Below are 22,024 nucleotides of genomic sequence, written 5' to 3' on the forward strand. Positions count from 1 at the left end.
TCTACGAATATTTTTGGACAAAAACGCTTAAAACTTTCAAACCCACCAAAAATTATACTACCAAACAGGTTATACTACCAAAGTTGCAACTTAGGTTGCAACTTTTATGTACCTAGGGATGTGAATTTACGTCCTTCGGGGTGAAACGTTAGTCCCCGAGCACGTAAATTTTCCACTTTCAAGGACGTGATTTTCACGTCCGCAAAGTCGTAAAATTCACGTCCCCGGAGGCGTAAAATTCACGTCTCCGAAGTCACGTCACGTCTCCAGGGACGTAAATTTTACGTCCTCAATAGTCAAAGAGACATCTAACAGGTGTGTAAATTAACATCCACTGAAGCTGTAAAAGTAAGGCATGCCGTCCTGGCACATTTTTTTAACAACCTCGGGTCGTAAAATCAGCGGTGTCAGTTGTTGGCGTAACACTTCTTTTTTTTCGGTGTATTGCGATTTGAAGTGTGTTGCTGAAAAAATAAAGTCAATTAAATGCTATTGACAATTTTAATCAGCCCTGTTATGGGCGAAAAATCGTCCAATTATAGGCACACTATATCGGCAAAAAAAAAAAAAAAAATTATATCACTCGCAATAACTCATACTTTAGGAAATTTATGAGACTGTTCCTCTGAAATCTTAAATCATTCATTTTCAAATCGTCTCCATTGTGCCCCCTTGGACTAAGATCTCTTTACCCCTGGGCGGTCCTATACTATCATTAAGTGCAACAATTTTAAAAAATTTAGGAAGTGTGCTTCAGGAATTTTAACGAGAGTCATCATCTGCTGCCGGTTGCTTCACCCAGTAACCATGAGGCGCATGAGGCGCATGGTGTCCTTCTTGGGTAGGTCCTCGGAACACCTTGATCTGCACCCTTCCATGCTTATCTGAAAAATGATGATACAGGAATTATTATGGTTGTTCCTCATAATCAACATCTAAAACACTGTACCACAAGGCTGATTTAATAAATAACAATAGGTCCGTTGCCCACAAAAGGTGTAGCCAACTGAGTAGATTTTTTGCGAGTAAAATCGCACACGAGCCGATGAAAAAAGTTTTAAATCCGACCCGTAACTGACAATTTGGAAACTCGATCTTACGCATTTTCAAATTTGCCGCGTCCGCGAGCAAAATTTTCTGAGCCACTGTTAATCAGATAGCCCCAAGAGAGATGAGAAAAAAGAACAGAAAAAAAATGTCTTGTGAACATTGACAACATTGAACATTGTGTCTTGGGAGAGAGAAGATGAAGTGAACGATGAACAAAAATATTTATGGGGAAAGCATAGAGATGCAAACAACAGGCGCTATGATCTCGTCCTCAAATTGAAGAAGGGATATTGATACGTTTTTGAGGAAGTTAAGAAAAGTTTAGAAAATTTGAAGACTTCTGAGTGCATAAAAAATCTATAGGAAATAACATAAATCAAAGCAAGTGCTCCTGAAGATTTTGGAAGAGGTATTTCGTTTCATACAGTCTGTAAGTAAGTTGATCCCCCTCTTCCCCACGATTTTATTCACTTGCGAAGCATGCCTTCAAATTACCCGGATAGGCAACAAAGCAACCAATTAAGAATAATTGACTTGAGACGTACACATCCAGGGCCGAATTAAGGGGGTGGCCACATGGGTCGCGGCCCATGGCGGCACGCATAGCGCCTACAAGACTGCATGAATACCTCACGCATTGCGCCAAACAGTGTGGTCAGTAGCGGTCGGCTTGAGACGCATAGCGCCTACAAGACTGCATGAATACCTCGCGCATTACGGCAACACAGTGCGGTCGACGCGGCGGTGGAAGTTAACATTTTAAACCACATTTATGTTTGTTCTTTCATAATTTTTTCGTTTGTTTTTTATAAGTGGAAGGCCTTGTCCAAACAGGGATGGGTTTACGGAACTGAACTCTTGTTAGTGTTGACAGGGCTGTCACAAAAAAATGTGCCCAACACGAGTAAACGCGTCTCATACACCCTTCCCCCACCGGCACGTTCACTTGATGGTTATTATAGATCGTATTCCACAGATCACTCAGGTGAGATTATATTGATATCGATTGGCCCAATATGTAACCACAGCCTCAAACGTCAATTTAGAAATCTGAGGTAACTGGTCTTATGTGATCGACTTTTTATTCTCTCGAGTACCAAATGACAATGAAAAGTGAAATTGTCAGGAATCTTCTCATTTTTAGCTTTTCTAAACTAAATCTTAAAATGTTTGTTTGTAGTTATGTCCTATTGTTCTGAACTTAACGATACATCGAACCACTGTCGAATACGATCTATTAATGTTTCAAAACAAATGAGAAGGGGGCGGAAAAATACAGGCGGCCCATGGCGGCAAGCAGGTAAATCCGACCCTGTACACATCCATCTCGCTCCACACTTCTACATATGGACGCATTTCTATCAAAAAGAGCTATGTGCAGAGGGAAACGAGAGAAACGAAGATCGGGAAGGCGGTCTTTAACTCATGAGCCCTGTCCACAAGGCTCTTGTCACATGCCCACGGCTCATACACCGTGCACATAATTCCATTTGACAGAACGTGAAATCCTGCTTCTCCAATTCAGCGAACAGAACTGTGAGCCAACTGAGTGCGGCACCCATGAGCCGTGGGCATGTATCTAAAGCCTTGTGGACAGGGCTCATGAGTGAGACCGCCTCCCCGACCGCCGTTTCTCTCGTCGTTGCCGCTGACGTCACTGGCGCTTTGTATTGCCATTCATTCTTACGGCCCGAGCACGAACGAGCACACCCCATCTTTCCCTCTGCACATAGTTCTGTTTGATACGTCCATATAGAACCAAAGGGCTATTTGGAGTTTGGGAAATCTTATGAAAGATATCTTTCATTTGAAGTCCACCCTCAATTTTGCTGGATAGGCAACAAACCTACCGGGAGGCACTACTAGTTAACCACTCAACAAATAAATGAAAACATTTGCTTCATGATTCAATTGAATCAGTCCAAAACGCGTCCGTTCGGCTGCCCTGGAAATCCCCACAACGTTGGTGTGGATTGATGACGGTGCGCAGATTTTAAATATTAAAATTTGCAAATTTGACTCTAAGTTAGATTGTGCTGATCCAAATTATCTAAAAATACGTACAAAGTACGTTTCGAATCACATGAATTAGGTTTATTTTCCCCCAAGATTATTCTTGGAAAATTTCCTGAGAAAATTTTGGTGAGTTCAAAGAATAAAATTAGGAAAGGAATGTGGATATGCTCCAATCAAGAAATTTTGTTTTACTCTTACCATCGACATTTATAGAATTTAAGTGTAAAGATAACACCTAGGTATTCGGAAGTAAGTGAAATTCCAAACTTATCTTTATATGCGCTCGCCCCATTTCAATAGAAGAATGTGAAGGGGTACCGTATGATGTCATGTCATGATTCATAAAGGTCTGAAAATCCTCTCTTGGCCCATTAAATTATTTAACTCGAATGAGCATTATTATACTCCACTGTAAATCATCGCAAATATTGAATATCCGCACTTGCATATTATGATTAGACCGCTAAACCACTCTAAGAGCGATGATTCACGTTCAGCCACTCTGTAGATGATTCAAGGGAGCTAAATCCAGTAGCTACTTCACTCTCATCAATATAAGATCCCTGTTTTCTCAGAATTATCAGTAAACAGTCCGCCAAGCTTGAGGTGAAAGTTTGTCCCAGTCAGTCTTACGATTTCCGACTACCTGTTTACAACTCTTGGTCTCTTATTTCCGGTTCCCCTGCCAGTTTTCCGGTATCTCGTTCAATTGTCAGTATTACCAGGAAAATCGCTTTAGAATCGTCGGTAAAAAGTTTGCTAAGTTCGAAGGGAAACCTGATCCCTGGTACCGTCACGGTTTTCTACTTCCGGTTCCATAAATCCGGTTTCCTACATCCGGTTTCCTACTTCCGGTTTTCTCCAGTATGCCCAGAGCGGTTTTGATTTTCGCTTTATGCGTGTTCGGCTCCACATTGGCAGTGGATCGTACCCTCGAACCGGGGGCCCACGGTCGAGACGTGGTCGAGACGGTTGTGTATCGGATCCACCGTAGCCGTGTGTTTCCGGACGACAGAGACTTTTTCCGGCGTGTGGCCTACACCGAAAGTAACTTCGGCGACGATCCGAGGACCTACCGCAACGGATACTACGGAGGCATCTGGCAGTTCGACCGGCTCAAGACGACGCAGCACGATGGCCCGTATGACGTCATCACCCCGCAGCTCAAAAGCATCCACGCAGCGATCAAGCAAAGGATGGGAATCGACTGGATGCAGGTAAAATTGCAGTATTTTGCCATTCCAGCTTGAAATTGATAGACGAAGCGATAGACAAAGAAGACAAAAAAGGATATGGAGGGATCTTATTCGTGGAAGCGGGTGGTTGCCAAGGACTATTCAAAAGACTAACTAATGGCAACCCACGAGAGACTCGAATAGTTAGTCCATCCTTTAGTCTATAAAAGCACCCGAATACTAATACACTGAAAAAAATGAGTTAGCGTCAGATGACTAAAAATGGTTTCTATACACTAACTCAAATTGTGTGATTTGGACACACATGATTTTTGGTTTCTGTACACTAACCACTATTAGTGCTGGAAACTAATTCCGCTACTCTAATTCGCATTCGGTAGGGTTGGGTCAACCTAACCTCAAAACTGAGAGAGGAGAAAACGGCTTAGCGAATGATAACTGGACAATACTTTCAGGAAAAGAAGTTTTTTTTTTTTTTTTTTTTTTTTTTTTTTTTTTTTTTTTTTTTTTTTGAGAGCTTGCGCACTCTAGGTATAGTTCATTGGCCTTAGTCGTGTAGACAAACAGCCACCGCTAAATGATGGGAAGATTACAACAACAGTAGAAACAGAAGTACAAAGGAAGAAACGAAGGAAGAAACGAAGAGAAACATCCATGCCACTCCACGGTGACAAGATCTGAGACCATCAAATCTTGCCACCGAGGCCGGGATTCGAACCCGGGACATCTAGGTCTGTGATCAGTTGCGCTAACCACTGGACCAACCGATGTCGGCGTCCGAACACTTGAGATATTCTTTTGAAATTACGGGAGAACACGAACTATAGAAGTAAGCAGTAAGTTCACAGATTTTCGTAAAAATATAAACTGAACGCGGAACGCTTTAATCGCAATTTAATATAGAAGATTGACGACTCCAACGAATATCATGCTTTTTTACGTTTTGAATTGAACAGACGATTTCTAACCTTAACAGGTTTATTTATGTTGCTTTCGAGCGTTTTCAAGAAAGAGAGGACACTATAAATCATACCGGGAGTATTTACATTGTCAAACGAGCCCGAAATTTCACATTTTAATTTATTTTCACGAGCTGACGCGATTGAGGCTGTTGTACCGACGCCACTTTTTCGAAACTAAATAAATGTAACGGACAATGTGGCAGTTAGTGTTGAGGGCGAATTAGTTTGACCCGAAGGTGAATTTGTCTTACCACAGCGCTAATTTTACAACTAGTGCTGTTTTCCAATTCTGGTTCGCGCTCTAGTAAAGTCAAGTCAGCGTATGAAGCGAATTGATTGGTGCTTCAGTACAATAAATTAGTTCTGAAGCCTAATTTTGATTCTACTTGGCGAGAACCAACCAAATTAGTTCTCAACGCTAACTACTTTTTTTTCAGTGTAGGATCACGCCATACGCATTATGTCCTCTTTGTCTATGGCTTTGTCTATCAATTTCAACAATCAGCCCGCTGTTCCACTAAGGAAGAGCACAGTGCGAGTGAGGAATAACAATAATAAAACGATTAAAAAAGCGGGTACCTAAGGTTAATTTTCACGAATAAAAGCAAAACGTTTCGGCTGAACGGCTGAATAAGGCTCCAGAAACGATCAACTAAACTTCATTTTGCAATTAGGAACTACAATTTCTGGCAATCCGTAAAAAAACGTGTGTGCATAGGAGAACAAATGGTACATACGCACTTGTTTCTAAACAGAGCCAGGGATTGTGGTTCCTAATTGCAAAATGTTGTCCAACTGTAACCTTAGTTGACTATGTCATCTTTTATAACGACCATACTATCCTCGGTTTTCACACATTTATTTTTCAATTGCTGATACATTATTGCACCTCAGACGTAAGGACTCATTGCAGTTTTCACATAAGCCCTGCTTCACACATAAATCCATGATTTCTATTACTCATGTGGAAATCGAGATGCTACGTCAGAATATCGACGATAATTCTGTCTTGATATTAGTTTCCCCAAAATGCGTATAGCAAGAATTATGAATGAAACGTTATACGGTGAAGCCCATTTCCTTCACTGGCGCAGCCGGAGATTCAACGATAAAATACACTGCTAAAAATGTGTACATATAAATATTATCGCTTTTTCCGCCGATAATTTAGACCTGGGATGTTTTATTATTAGAATTCTACCGCATTTTTCAATTAGGAACTAAAATTTCCACCTAACTTTAGAAACGCCGTAAGTGCCATTGGTTTTCTCGTTTAGACGAGTGCTTTTACAAATAGGTCAAAAATTGTAGTTCCTAATTTAAAAGTAGGGCCAATTTAACTGTGGTATGAAGATGGTCTGGTATGGTCATGTCAACATAGGCGGTTCTAGACATTCATGCTTGGGGGTGCCCAGAGGTGGAAAATGTCGGAGACCGGCCCCGAAGGGGACGGTCGCTCAGGGGAGGCCTAAGTTTCGGCCCTCAAGTTTTACCCCTTTCCTACCCTCCTTTCTCTTTCTCTCTCCTTCCTTTCTACTTAAATATCTATACATTTAATGTAGAAAATTTTTAGCAAAACTTTCCATCAAAACTACAGTCTTACCATAAAAAAACAGTAGATTCTTTGTAAAACACGGCTATCAACATTAATTCTGTTTAAAACATTTTCAATTAATTGCTGGGATTTTTTCTCAGTGTGCGCGAATACAGAATCTTTAAACCCTGGTAAAAATTGGCGATAGGAGCTGCGTTTCAAAATACCATAGGGGTTCTTATAGACGGCTAAAGAGGGCTATTGAAAATCATATAGCTGGCTGTAGAAAGCTGAGCAACTCATATAGCCGGGCTATACGAAGCTATAACAAAGTATACAGTCGGGCTATAGTTCCTATCGCCGGGCTAAACACATTCTCGCCATTGGCTATAAAAGGCTATAAGAAATTGTGTAGAAATTCGTGTGCTTTGGAAATCATTAAGATTGATACGGAACTACCTTAATATTTACAAAACACACTATTTATATTTTCCTTTAAAACATATTTTTTTTTCATCAATTAAAATGAGATGGTCCATACAGAGTGTGCAAACATTTCAAAATCATGAGCTGAAAAACGCCGACTCCGCGAGATTAAATATTAGAGCCTAACACAAAGCGGAGCGGCGACGCATTGGTGCCTACAAACCTAACAGGGATACTTCACGCATTGCGCGGCGACGCACTGGCGCCTACAAACCTAACAGGGATACTTCACGCATCGCGCGGCGACGCACTGGCGCCTAACAACCTAACAGGGATACTTCACGCATTGCGCAATGCGTGAAGTATCCCTGTTAGGTTTGTAGGCGCCAATGCGCGTTTCGCGCTCTCTGCCCGCCCGCCGCGCCGCAGCGTGCCGAGGCGTCTGAAGCAACTATTTCACACCAGAGGTATTGCACAGTATCATACGAAACTGAAGGCGCTCTAATATATTAGGAATGGCAGGCATCCATCAAAAGTACGGAGCTTTCCTCGCAAAATAAATTAAGATACTACGGCGATAAAAGAGAGCGGTAGTTTAAAAACTAACTAAGTCTTAGTATCCGTATTTAGTAACGTTTAGCATAAACTTTATCGTCCGGCTGTTACTTAATCGCCATCGGCTATAAAAGGCTATAAGAAATTGTACAGCCGGCTACAGAAGCTATTGGAAATTTTACAGCCGGCCTTAGGTCAATGGTATTTTGGAACACAGATTTTACTGCCAATTTTTACCAGGGAAAGCAGTAATTTCACGGTTCCGATAACCGTACTTAATTTTTGCTTGGGGGTGCCCGGCACCCACTGGCACCCCCGTAGAACCGCCTATGCATGTCAATAGAATGACGGACGAAAGGCTGCCAAAGAGTTGCTTGATTAGGTTCCATCTGGGAGGAGACGAAGAGGACGCCCAGTGAAAGGGCGGCGACAGGGGGTTTTAGAAGAAATGAGGGTTTGCCAACTCCCTGAAGGACTTTGGGAGGATAGGGGACTTTGGCGGTTAGGGGTCGCAGAGCGCCAGAGAGCGCTATAAAAGCGGCTTTATACATGCATACATGAAGATGGTCTAATTCATTTCAACAGGTGAAAAAAGAAGATTTGTTGAAGCCCTTCTACTCAGGCCTTGCCGCTCGCATCCACATCGAACAGACGCGGCTCTCCCGCGGTCCGATCCCGGACGACATCCACGGGCAAGACATTTACTGGAAGGACTGGTACCACACCCACGAGATGAAGTACGGTGACTACGAGAGGCGAGCGTACGAGCTGCTCGAGGAGGACATGCGCACAGCAGGCGGGAAGCTGGACATGGTGATGGTCGTCGACGGCAGCGCGAGTATCGGACTGTCAAACTTCAGATCGGCGCTGGCCTCGCTGGCACGCTTGGTCAACATCTTCGACCTCCAGGAGGCCAACGTCGGCATGGTCACTTACTCGGACAAGGTGACCAGCATCATCCCTTTGGTGAACGAGCTGAACATGACACAGCTACAGGAGGCCATTCGACAGACGAGGTATCCGGCCTATAATACGAACACCTACGCGGGGATGATGGCGGCCATTGATGAGTTCAAAAAACTACCGGGAGCCCGGAAGGAACTGGGCATACCACAATTAATGGTCGTCTTTACCGATGGCGAACATAACGTCGACCCTGATCCGGGCGTTTCGGCTGCAAAAGCTGCCGAAGCAGGTATCGTATGATCATCCTCTCTATTCTAATCAAATCATTTTTAAGATGCTCGATGGACGGGGTTAGGAAGGAGGGTGAGACGGTCCAAAAGACGAATTCCAAAGAATGAATTAAAATTTTGGTTAAGGAGAAAGTCATGAAGAATATTGTTTGGCGGGAAATTTTTCTTTGAAACGTCGTTTTGTTATTCAATTCAAATTACGAGGTCTGTTAGATTAGAAACCGGATTTTGGTCATAACTAGCCCACAATGCGTCCGAATTAGGTTTTCTTGAGCTTTCCTGATAGCTGGAAATATACTTAAGAACGCTACGTTCACAGATTTTGTTTATTTTGATCAGTGTTTATTCTGTGTCATCTTGAATACGAGTAAGTCAGGTGCGTTTTGCGATTTTCATCATGCAATCACTGATGGAGCAAAGATTCAACATTTAATTTTATTTTAAACTCGGTATACCTTGTACCGAAACTTTTGGTATATGCTAAGTAAAGTTTACCATGATCATTGTATGAGATGTTCTCACTGTTTTGAATGGGTTAAACGATTCAAAACTGGTCAGGAGTTCGTCAAAGATGAGGAGCATGGGAATCGACCCTCAACGGCAACTGACATTTATCACGTGGAAGAAGTGCAGGCAAAAGTGCTCGAAAATGGTCGTTTCGAGCTTGTTGAACAGAGTAATATTTCTGAAGGCTCTGTACATACAATTTTGATAGAATATGTAGACACGCATCGAGTTTTAGGTACACTTGCCCCTTGATTGTTGTCTGTTGAACGAAAATCCAACCAAATGTCAATTTCCCTTTAGCTGCTTGAACGTTCTAACAATGAGCCTACATTTTTGGATAGGATAATTTTCGGTGATAATACTTTAGTGTACGGCCACGATATGGAGACGAAACTCCAATCGTCCTTGTGGGCTGAAAAATGTAGTGCAAGACCGAAAAAAGAGAGACAAGTTCGGTCAAACATAAAAATCGCAAAACACCCTTGAGGTTGCCTTACTTCAAGCCACATACCAACGAAGCTGGTTTCGTCTCCATATCGTGGCCGTACACTAAAGTATTATCACCGAAAAGTATCCTATCCAAAAATGTAGGCTCATTGTTAGAACGTTCAAGCAGCTAAAGGGAAATTGACATTTGGTTGGATTTTCGTTCAACGGACAACAATCAAGGGGCAAGTGTACCTAAAACTCGATGCGTGTCTACATATTTTATCAAAATTGTATGTACAGAGCCTTCAGAAATATTACTCTGTTCAACAAGCTCGAAACGACCATTTTCGAGCACTTTTGCCTGCACTTCTTCCACGTGATAAATGTCAGTTGCCGTTGAGGGTCGATTCCCATGCTCCTCATCTTTGACGAACTCCTGACCAGTTTTGAATCGTTTAACCCATTCAAAACAGTGAGAACATCTCATACAATGATCATGGTAAACTTTACTTAGCATATACCAAAAGTTTCGGTACAAGGTATACCGAGTTTAAAATAAAATTAAATGTTGAATCTTTGCTCCATCAGTGATCGCATGATGAAAATCGCAAAACGCACCTGACTTACTCGTATTCAAGATGACACAGAATAAACACTGATCAGAATAAACAAAATCTGTGAACGTAGCGTTCTTAAGTATATTTCCAGCTATCAGAAAAGCTCAAGAAAACGTAATTTGGACGTACTGTGGGCTAGTTATGACCAAAATCCGGTTTCTAATCTAACAGACCTCGTATTTGCTCTTGAGTTTGTTTGAATCATGACCTCTCCATTACGCGAATTTAAGATATAAGACGCGTGGACGTAATTCATAATAGTTTTGATTTAATTTGAGATTTAACCACCGAAACTGCAGAGTCGGTTTGCGGCGATGCAGACTGCCTACATTCCACTATACCTTATTTTCTACATGGCAATCTAGTCAACGTCATTTCTTGAAAACTACGGTGTTTTCAATCTCCATGTGAAAAATATTCTGTTCAATCCATAATGTTGCTTCGACCCCCTTACAAAGAGTAAAATGTAATCGGAAATTTTGAAAACCAGCGACCCAAGTAGCATAGATTGCAGTAACTAGCAATTACAAAGTAAAAATATTGTAATTCAACTGAGTGTTGTGTATGTTGCCTAGCTCCTGTTTGAAGGGGCCCCCTTTATTAAAATGTATTGCAGTAAAATTGAAATAAGTTTCCATTTTTCATTGCATCGCATATTGCCTAACTTTCTGACACATGGAGCTCATTTTGCTGATTGTTTGAACTCAGCATATTGCAATTTAATGGTAAAAAAAATTACAATTTTATTGAAATCGAATTGCAATTTAATTTCAATATTTTCGTTGCACTGTGCTACTTGGGAACCAAGATACGCATTTATCCAGTTTCACCGTCGATATTCCGTGTCATGTGCTGTTTTACCGAGAATATTTTTCAGCCTAGTCCGTATTTTCTTTTCCAGGTATCATAACTTGTAGCTTCGGGATCGGAAATTCCATCCACGATGACGAGCTCCTCAGAATCGCGAACAACGAATCCGATTTCAAATTCAACACGAACTCATACGACACGTTGACAGAGCAGATAGTCCTCATCGCCCGACGAGCCAAGACAGTTCCGCAGACGCCGAAAATGGGATCAGAAACGAATGAAACTCTGAAGGAGATCGGTGATAAGAGGTACTACCGACTGGGGGTCCCGGATAACGGCACGACTATCATACTGGTCAACGAGAGGGGTGAGACCCGGGGTTACTGGACTTACTCCAACGAGCGGCCGTCCAGTGCCTTTTACGATGGGGTCATAACCGCCGGGGAGACGTTTATTCCACCCCCACCGCAACGAGTTTCTTCTGGGGTGGTTAGACAACGACGAGAAGCAATCCAGGATCCACCCAAGAGAGACGTCATGATTGCGCTTGAGAGTTTTTCGACTGATAGTAGAGTGAGGATGAAGATCGCTGCGGGAGATGTCACCACGTCCGGGGCTACCAGAGTTGACGTCACGTGTTTTGTTCTTGCCACGGTTCTCACTTTCACCGTTTCTCTCTTAAAATAGATCGATTTATTGACTTTGTCGCAGGCAAATAGTCAAATCAGGCATTTTGTCAAATGCCTAGGTGAATAGTCAAATATTCTTACTTAGATATAAATCCTAATCCGTTTGCTAATATTAGGCAAAATAATCCATTGATCGTGTGAGAAAGAAACCTCTGTAAGAATTTTCGTCGTAGGATAGTTTTAAAGCGATGATTTTTAGATCCTGAATTGACATTCTTAAAAGTTGCAGCATGTCCTAAAACGCAGAATTTTAAAGTTTTAACTTTTAAATACAAAAAGAACGTCTGAGGAGGAGGGATCAAGGAGAGGTCGTAGATTTCATTCGTCATTTTTTCTAAATTATTGGAAATTCCTGAGCTTTTCGTCTCAAGCTCACAAAATTTCGTAAACTGTCAAAATTTGACTATCTGCCCGGGCATTTGACAAAATGCCTGCGACAACTATACGTCATTCTTAGTTTATTCGATTTGTCGATTTTCGATGGTTCCAATGTATACAAAAATCATGCCCTCTAATCCAACATCTACGCGGCTACTAGGAATGGTGTTGCGTACTTTGTGCTTGTCGCTGTTCTTATTTTTAAAAGTACTCTGTTTAAGTAACTAGCATCTGTACATATATTGCCTGGTCCTCTGTTATATTTCTCGGTGGAAAATGACACTTCCAGGAATAAAATATATCTAGCAATTTCAATTGTTTTTATTAAGTGTTATTTATTTGTTATTTTTATAGGAATGTGATCTCTTTGTTGTGCAATACAGAATATTATAAAAGAATAAAGTATTTTTCACGAAAGTTTTACCAAGTTTTCAACTCAAAATTTTAGCATAACACGCCGCAAATGAATGTTTTTTCAAAATGCTGCGCTGGATAAATGAAGGGCCAGGAGGACCTAAGTCTCTAAGTGCATCATTGGAGCAAATAGACGTGGACGTTTGTCTTTGAGTAGTTGGGAGCAGGGTTGCAATTTTTTGAAAGATTTTATTTTGAAATTTCATGTGAAATATTTGAGATTTATAAAAAAAAATGCCTCTCGAAACTAAATGCAAAAAATTAGGTTTTGTTGCTGTTTGATGTTTCTCCATGCGTGTTGCATACCCAGCCACTGAAAATGTGTTTCATATTTTTCACAGCTTTTGCAAGCTTTCATGAAAGATTTCACAGAAAGATCCAATCTTTCATGTTCCTCTTTTACTTTTGTCACCCAGGTTGAAGTGCAACAGCCTCTTCAACCATGTGTGTGATATGCTTATCCAGAAAAGCTTTTTGCTGCTGGTTGTGCGTCCGGAGCAGAACATGAACGAAAGAAACGTATATGAAAGATTTAAAATTTCTGTGAAATTCTTCATGAAATTTCAGGAGACTCGAAATTTATCAATATGGAACGGCCACAGACAAACATACATAACCATACAATAAAACTCAAATAAATCCTGTTTTTTTTAAATTTCCGGATTAATTTTTATTAATATTCAATGTTTGATTTGGTAATTTTTAATTTTTTTCTTCCTCCGCTATTTTCTCCTTTCTCTTCCTCCTCACTCTTTATATCCTCCTCCCTGCCTTTCTATCCCTGTCCACCTTTCCGATCCCCTTTTTCAAACTGAATCAGCAAAATCAGCTTCGGTATGTTTTATCAGACCAAATACTTTAATAGTCTTAAAGTAGTGAGAGCCTTCTCTAGAATACATTTTTCATACAACTATTTAAACGGATTAAAAAATGAAACTCACCATCATATTCTTTCGGTGCGATGGTGATATGTTGAAATTCAACCATCAGATCAAAGAATAAAACGCAACGTTTAACTCTGTTCGTTCCCAAAATTTTGTGAACCAACTTGATAATTAACGTACCTATGTTAAAGCATAAACGTAGGTAATCCGTAGTCTGGTCTCAATTTCTTTTGTTGTCTATAATTTTGAACAATTTTGTGAAAAAAAAGGAAAAAGAAAAAGAATAACAAGATGCTACATGAAAAAGGACGAAAGAGAATGAATGTTGAAAATTTTAGTAAGTTTTCAGCGAGGGCAAACATAGTTTCATAAGTATTTTCACTTTTTTCTAAATTATGTATTGTTTATAACATTGCTCCTCTACAACACTCAAGTGTTGTGTCATTTGAATCTCAATAAATCTTGGGAAATTGACTGCGAAACCCCCAAACTATGTACCGCAGTTTGCGAAGTTGCAGATTTCCTGTCATACTTTACATTTTAAATGAAAAACCACTCACTGTCAATTCTACAAAACTTCTGTGATTTTTTTTCTCTGTGCGAAGAAAATTCTGTGATAATTTCATGTAATGATGCTGGTCTCTTTTCTTTCAAAATAATAAAATGAGATCGGAGATTGTAAAACACCGCTAACGAGATATGTGGCTACACCGTGGATATTTTACTGATTTAAACCGTATTACCCCAATATTATGAGATAGGATCGGAATTATTGCGTGCCGTAATTTCAAGGAAGTGTTCAGGCTCACCGCACCGCAGCGTAACGGAGCAAGAGGGATGGTTATTGTCATAAACCCTCCTTTTCAAAAATAAATTAGTATTCATCCTCTTGCTCACAAATAAGAAAATTTACGTTAAAATAAAGATTAAACTGAAGCTATGAAAATAAAGATGTCCCGCAAAAATCTACAAATTGAGCGTCTCGCAACTTTTAAGTTATACTTATACCAATGCACTCTTCCCAAAAAGAGGAAAGCGAAAACGGACTTCGCCGACTCTTTAACCACTCTCAATTGAATTTTATTCACTCTTTAACCATACATTGTTCATAATCGCAAACAAGCAGTTCCAACGCCCAAGCGTTGAAGGGCGCTTCTTTGACAAAGCATATTACTACCAACTTAAGTACCCAAAGGCTAACGGAAATGGAATTTGAAGTGGGATTCTTTAAGCGCAAAACCCTTCAAAATTACAGATCGACCGCGAAGATCTGAAACTTTCCACAAGCACTTTGTAACGAATGTAGGTTGGTGATGAACGGAAACATAAAGGATGCACTGTAAATCAGACGACGGGAAAGAGCGGCGGAACCTCTAAAGCTGGTGCGTCAACGCGATCTAGCGGACAGCGGCGTCGCGACGCCGCGAGGTAGGGCGCGCAGGTCGCGGGGCCGCGTGAAAAGGAGTTCAGCCAGGGGGAGGGGAAGCGCGGGTCGCGGGGAAGAGAGGGACCGGCCGGCCGGCGGTGACATCGGCCATGGATGAAAATATAGACAGCGCTAATGTCTCCGCTAACTGGAGTTGGGGGTCCTTATTCATTCTCATGGTCCATGACATAACCTTAAACCTTCCGCTCAATGCCGCAAACAGCTGACGTGTCGATGCTGCGCCAATAAAATGAACCAATCACAAAGTAGCACAGTAATACGTCACTAAAATGAAGAGATCACGTGACTGTTCGTAATATTTTCAAATCGATCTGAAAGTACTGCCTCGGATATAAGTATTTAAAGCATAAGGAGGCCCTAAAATACTTTAACCAGGTAATACGTTCGTGCGAGATTGTTATGCTTAAAAGCAAAACATTTCACGAAAACTTTTACGAATACCAGATGCAGAAAAAAATCAAATTTTCCCGGGTGTACCAGAATGGCGTCATTACCCATAAGGCAAAAGGGCATGTAGTATAGTACATGTTACATCGGGGGAGTCGAACGGTTGGAAAGGGCGCATCTGGTACCCAGAAGCGCCCAATACTGAGCATCTGCGCACTTCCATCTTTTCACCAAACAGCTAAGCCACTTATTGTCATAGATTATCCACAATAAGCCTCTCTACTTCCGGCATGATTCACGGTGATCCAATTCCAAAGCTACTTAACCTACGTTCACAAAAACACTCAAGTCGTTCAGAATCACTTTATCAAACTACCGTTAACCGCGCTTAGGTGAACAGTTCCCACCCTGATCCAGGTTCATCGATCGATTCCGCTTACTCCCCTCTTCTCTCCATTTAGTCTCCTAGTTTTTCAACAGTATGTGCAAACCAGTGTTGCTTTTCGCGTTGTGTGCGACAGCTTTTGGTCATCTGGTCGATCGCACCCTCGAACCAGGGGCTCATGGTCGCGACGTGGTGGAGGCTGTGGTCTACAGGATCCACAAGAGTGGTGTCTTCTCCGACGACAAAGACTATCTTCGCCGCGTGGCCTACGCTGAAAGTAGGTTCGGCGACGATCCAGCGACCTACCGCGAGGGCTACTACGGGGGCATCTGGCAATGCGATTGGCTCCTGGTGACGCAACATGACGGGCCGTATAACGCCATCAGCCCGCCGCTAAAACGCATCCACGAGGCGATCAAGGATAAGATGGGTATCGATTGGCTCCAGGTAAATAATAGTCGCGGTTTATAATTCGTCGCTTGGCTGTCATAAGGGCGCAACTGACACATTGAGATGAGCCCGGAAAAACATTGAATTGTACGGAAGACAGGGTTCTTTACAGAGTGTAGTTATGCCCTTATGTCAGGTAGGCGACGAATTGTGTGCTTCTCTCCTGTGTTTCCCTTAACTTGGGAGGGAAGAAAATGTGATGGCGTCATGCTAATGGACGGTAAGCTGGAGAAATTTACACATATAAATAAGATTCAATTGCACCGGGTAAAAATCGCCTTCAATTACTGTGATACCACTTCAACGACACAGGAGTTAAGATAGTTGCACGTGGAAGCTGGGGTTTTGCTCCGGTGCCTATAACGAAAGGATAAAACATCATCATCATCATCTTTATGGATAAATGGATCAAGAGCACGGCTGGAGATGTTTTGTGGGGGACCAAAGGCCCATTCATTATTCGTGTGAGACTCATGGTGTCAAGTGGCTACAAGCGGTCAAATTCTGTCTGGGAAATTAATTTTTTATCATCTCACGAAGAACACCCAAAAATTAATCCTTTGCAAATATTCCAAAGTTAGCAATCAACGAATTGGGGATTAGAGAAATAGGCGGTTAAAGTTTGACGGCGTTGTTCCGACTTTCAGAGAAGTTCATTTCAAACGTTCAAACAGTCTCTTAATGTAAATTATGGATTGAAATGGCCCCATGTTTATGATAGTATTAAAGCATGTGTTTTTTAATATACACAGAAAATCTATGTTAATGACTCCGAAGTGTTTTTTTTTGTGTGTGTACTATACAGTCATTTTAAATATCCACCTTACGGTACATGTTGCCTTGCTTCATCACATACTTAAATTGATGATTAAAGTCGAAAATTGCATAAATATCAGCAATTGAAACGTTGCAAGTCTCTGCTCATTTTTTTTTTAAAAAAAAAAACAAAATTTGGCCCACTTCAACTTTTTCTCATTTCTTTTTCTACATTAATATTTATATGACGCATTCGTGATACCTCAAAAAAGTAGCCATCCCCTTGAACACGCAGTCGAAAGCGTGCGAAATTGATATAATCTCTCAAGAGCGAATGGTTTGAATTGAAGCCGACGCCTGCCTGTAGGAAGCGCCCTCTTAAGATTCAGATCAAAACTGCGCCTTTCTTCGCCTCTTGATATTACATTGATCGTTTCACTATCCATACATTAGCAAATTTCCAAATTCCCTAGAGGAAATTTTTTTACAAACATCACCCAGATTCTGATCAGGGTATAATAAGGGAGGAAGATAGTGCTGTTAATCCCCTCCCCTGCCCATAGAATTGCCGCAAGGCCAAACCGGGTTCACGCCTGGCTAAGGAAAAACGCCGTATGAACCATCAGGCGTTGCAAAATTTTCTTTGATAATACACGAATTCCTGGCAAACTTATGAATTTTCTTTCAATTTTTCAGATATTTTGTTGCAATTTCATCTAAAGTCCCTGAAAATTTCAGTGAAAAATATTCATACCTTCTCAAAAATAAACATTTATCGAAGGAAATTTGGCAACTCTCGAATGTTCATACGGCGTTCTTCCTTAGCACGTAGAGTTCCTTCCTCATAGAGAGCACTCTCTTCTATACAGTGTCTCCAGCCTGTTGATTAAGCCTGTTTGTAGTCACTTATTTTGCTCTGAATTATACTTTACTTCTGTTTTATCTAATTTCTAATTGATATGTTAAACTGTCGTGTATTTAGGGGGAATAATACAAAAATGTGATGTGACAGGTGAAGGAGAAAGACTTGATGAAGCCGTTCTATTCAGGACTCGCCGCCCGAATCCACATTGAACAGACAAACCACCGAGGGATTCCTGACGACATCAGGGGCCAGGATACATTCTGGAAGGTATGGTACGACACGCACCAACGCCAATACGGGGATTTCGAGAAATGGGTCCGCCATTTGCTCGAGGAAGACATGCGCACTGTTGGCGGGAAGATAGACACGATGATGGTCATGGATGGAAGCGGTAGTATCACCGAGATATACTTTCAGTTGGCATTGGACTCGTTGGCTCGCCTGGTCAACATCTTCGACCTCCAAGAAGCCAACGTCGGTTTCGTCGTATACTCGCTTGAAGTGACCAAGCTTATACCTCTGATGAACGATTTGACTATGTCCCAACTCCAGGAGTCCATCCGGAAGTCTCAGTGGCCGGCCAAAGGTACCAACACCGCCGCTGGAATGTTTGCAGCTATCGACGAATTCCGAAAATTATCAGATGCCCGAAAGGAAATGGGCATACCACGACTCCTGGTTGTCTTTACCGATGGAAAACATACCGTGGAGCCGGACCCTGGTGTTGCCGCTGAAGTGGCTGCAAAATCAGGTAATCACGATACTTGAAGATTTGGTTAAGTCGAGACGTTATTGTTTAACATGCCCAGATTTGAAGAGATTAGAACCATTTTTTTTATTCATAAATGAATATATGTATGTGCTACGTAGTTTTCAGGAGGTATTTGTCAAACAAAAAAAAATTGCCAAAAAAAAAATTGTCACCGTTTTTAAGAGAAAAAATACACATTCAACCCGTCACTAAACCGTGAACGAATTTTGACTTGCGGCTGTATTTTTTGAAGGTAAATGACGCGTAGAACACGATGAGCTCATTAAAAATGCGAAAAAGTAACTCAAGAACCGAGAAAGAAGCAATTCAGACAGCTTAGCATTTTTGCAAAAAAAAACCAAATAAAAAACACAAGGTCCCGTGACTCATTGAAACGTTTTATCTTCATTTGGCCTCTGTGGGCCAATAATTATTGAAATGTATAGACAAAGCTATAAACAAAGAAGAATAAGAAGTTCCTATCGGTTGAAGTGGGTGGTTCTTATAGCCTAAGGGGATACATGATGGACTAACTATCGGGTCTCTCGTGGGTTGCCGTTAGCTAGTTTATTACCCACGTCTTTTGTCCATTGTAACCACCCGCTTCCACCAATAGGATCCCTCCATATCCTTTTTGTCTTCTTTGTATATTGCTTTGTCCATCAGTTTCAATAATCAGCCCTCTGGCCCTCCTGCTCCTCTAGCTCTTACCCCTTCATTTAATACCATGCATTGTTTGGTATTTAGTCGAGATATGTGGAGCTGTTCGAGAGGACGGATTTTTATAAAAATGCTCAATTTTGTAAATTCCTAATATATTTTTCTTTCTGTATCTTCTGTTTCTCTCTGTTTCAGGAATAATAACTTGCGCCCTCGGGATCGGCCCCAAAGTCGACAATGACGAATTACTTAGAATCGCGAACAATGAGTCTGATTTCAAATTCAACACAGATTCTTACGAGACGCTGAGGGAGCAGATAGTCCTCATCGCTCGGCGGGCGAAGACGGTGCCGCAGACGCCAAAATTGGGATCAGAGATAAGCGAGACACTGAAAGAGGTCGGCGAAAAGAGGTACTATCGACTGGAAATGCCGCAGAGTGGTGTACTTAATCAAATTGGTCAACGTGAGGGGTGAGACCCGAGGGTACTTGACTTTCGGTGGCGAGCGGCCGTCTAGTGCCCTTTACGATGAGGTTCTAACCGCGGGCGGGACGTTTATTCCACCCTCACACATACCGTCGCGAGTTTCTTCCGGGGAGGTTAGACAGCGACAGGATGTGAGCCTGGATGCACCGAATATCGATATGATGATTGTGCTGGAGAGTTTTGCGACCAACAGTGAGGTGAAGATGACGATTGTTGGAAATGGTGCCAAGTCTGCGCCATTAAAGCTGAAGTCATTTGCACTGCTCTTATTTTGGTTTTCGCTCTGAATGTTTTGTTGTTAAAATAACTGACATCGGTGTTTGTGTAGGATGATAATTTCATGTAATAAGGGTGGAGAGGAATCCCTGCTTCAGAAATTTTTGGGAAAAAATTGCAGAAAAAAATTTTCTAAAAAATTTCAGAAAAAAATTCGTTGTCCTCCAGACGAAGGAATGTAACTCCGTTCCGAGGTTGCAAAATTGACTCAGACAATTTAATTTTTTACAAGATCTGCGCTTGCGCAATTTTTGTAAAACTTTTCCTGATTTTTGCATGACATCCGGGGGGAAATCAGTGAAATTTTCCGTCAGAAGTGCTCAAGATTCATCTGTAAAAATGGAATTTGCTAGGGGGAAATTTGGTGACACTGAAATGTAGTCACGCTCTTTCGTAAGGCGAACGACAAATTGTGGGATAATAAATTGTAATACAATTTGATCTCACATTTCTGTAAAATATACCTAGAATGGAATAAATTAAAATGAAACGCTTAAAAGAAATAATTAGGCTTTGAGTTTGCTCATTTAAAATAAAATACAGCAAGTGAATGGTCACCTGCATTGTCCTGTGCATTGCGTGAGTATGAAGGTAGAAATTACTATAAGTGACAGCATGTTACAAACGCTGTTTAGAAAATTCTAAACTTGCCCAAATTTGCCGAAGCCTGATGTTACTCACCTCCTTCTATTCCCGTATTTCTCATGTATGTTTTAGCAACGGAGCGCAAACAAAAATCGCCCTCAATTCTGTGTTTATGCAACACCGCGATATCTATATTTGAATAGCTTTTGTTCGTTCATTTAGACCATTAAAAAATTAAGAATTAAATTACAACAATGCATGTCTCTGCTTCAAGGTGCACCAATGAAAGAGCATTCCAATGTCGCTAACCTTGCAAACATAAACGATCATCTAAACTAGTTTCACCTCTACTCCCAATAAATTATGAATTCAAGACGAAAATTACCGTCGTAAAGTTTACTTTTTGCAAAGAATGTACCTAAGTTGTTGTACCAAAGTTGCACAATCCCAGCAACATTGAAATGCTCTCAGTTCCTTTTTGCAAAATCCAATCCAATTGGTTGTTGCTGCAAAAAAATAGCAACCTCCCGCAACCTCCTATACAATGCTCCAGTGACCACATAAGTTGGCCCGAGCACAAATTTTTCGGAAAGAAAGGTTTTCCCCTTCCTGGTTTTTCATTTAATATCCGCCCGAGTTTCGCATATCTTCCGTTTCTCCTCATCGCAGCTTCCATCAAATCGCAATTGCCCGGAAACTAGGGCCGCACATCTTATCTCATAAAATCGTTCGCCCTTTAGACCGATTCTGGGGGATTAGGCTAGACTAGTCGATGAGCCAACTGTTGGTCTAATTTCATTACGTGAACGCAGAAGAAAAACGGGGTAAAAAAACACTAAGGTGTGATCAATTTTCAAGGACAATTCTGTAATTTCTTCTACGATTTTAAATAGATTAAAACGCGTAATATCCAAAATCTAAGCTCAGATTCGGATTTCTCGTGAAAAACTGATGCGATTTCATGCATCAAAATTTAGAATAGCGTGAAGGAAAGAGGTTTAATGACGTAAAAAACAGTAATGTGTGATCAATTATCAAGGACAATTCTGTAATTTCTCCTACGATTTTAAATAGATTAAAACGCATAATATCGAAAATCTAAGCTTAGATTCGGATTCCTCGTGAAAAATTGATGAGATATGATGCATCATATGTTAGAATAGCGTGAAGGAAAGATGTTTAATGGCGTAAAAAACACTAATGTGTGATCAATTTTCAAGGACAAGTCTGTAATTTCTCCTACGATTTTAAATAGATTAAAACGCGTAATATCCAAAATCTAAGCTCAGATTCGGATTCCTCGTGAAAAATT

General features: G+C 41.1%; 2 protein-coding genes across 2 annotated transcripts; both read left to right on the forward strand.

Annotated features, from left to right (window-relative positions):
• Positions 1–3,915: 3,915 nt before the first annotated feature.
• LOC140224208 (uncharacterized) lies at positions 3,916–12,788 on the forward strand (the record flags this gene model as incomplete). The annotated part of the gene is given in 3 exon segments (XM_072297886.1): positions 3,916–4,283; positions 8,325–8,934; positions 11,390–12,788. Coding segments are annotated over 3 exon segments (1,557 nt in total). The 3' UTR covers positions 11,986–12,788.
• A 2,944-nt stretch (positions 12,789–15,732) lies between these two features.
• On the forward strand, positions 15,733–20,209 carry LOC140224209 (uncharacterized). The gene is made up of 3 exons (XM_072297887.1): positions 15,733–16,329; positions 18,101–18,704; positions 19,560–20,209. The coding sequence occupies exons 1-3, from the start codon at positions 15,979–15,981 to the stop codon at positions 19,838–19,840; spliced, it is 1,236 nt and encodes a 411-aa protein (XP_072153988.1). The 5' UTR covers positions 15,733–15,978; the 3' UTR covers positions 19,841–20,209.
• The last annotated feature ends 1,815 nt before the right edge of the window (positions 20,210–22,024 follow it).

This window comes from Bemisia tabaci, chromosome 3, assembly GCF_918797505.1.
Source record: "Bemisia tabaci chromosome 3, PGI_BMITA_v3".
Taxonomy (NCBI): domain Eukaryota; kingdom Metazoa; phylum Arthropoda; class Insecta; order Hemiptera; family Aleyrodidae; genus Bemisia; species Bemisia tabaci.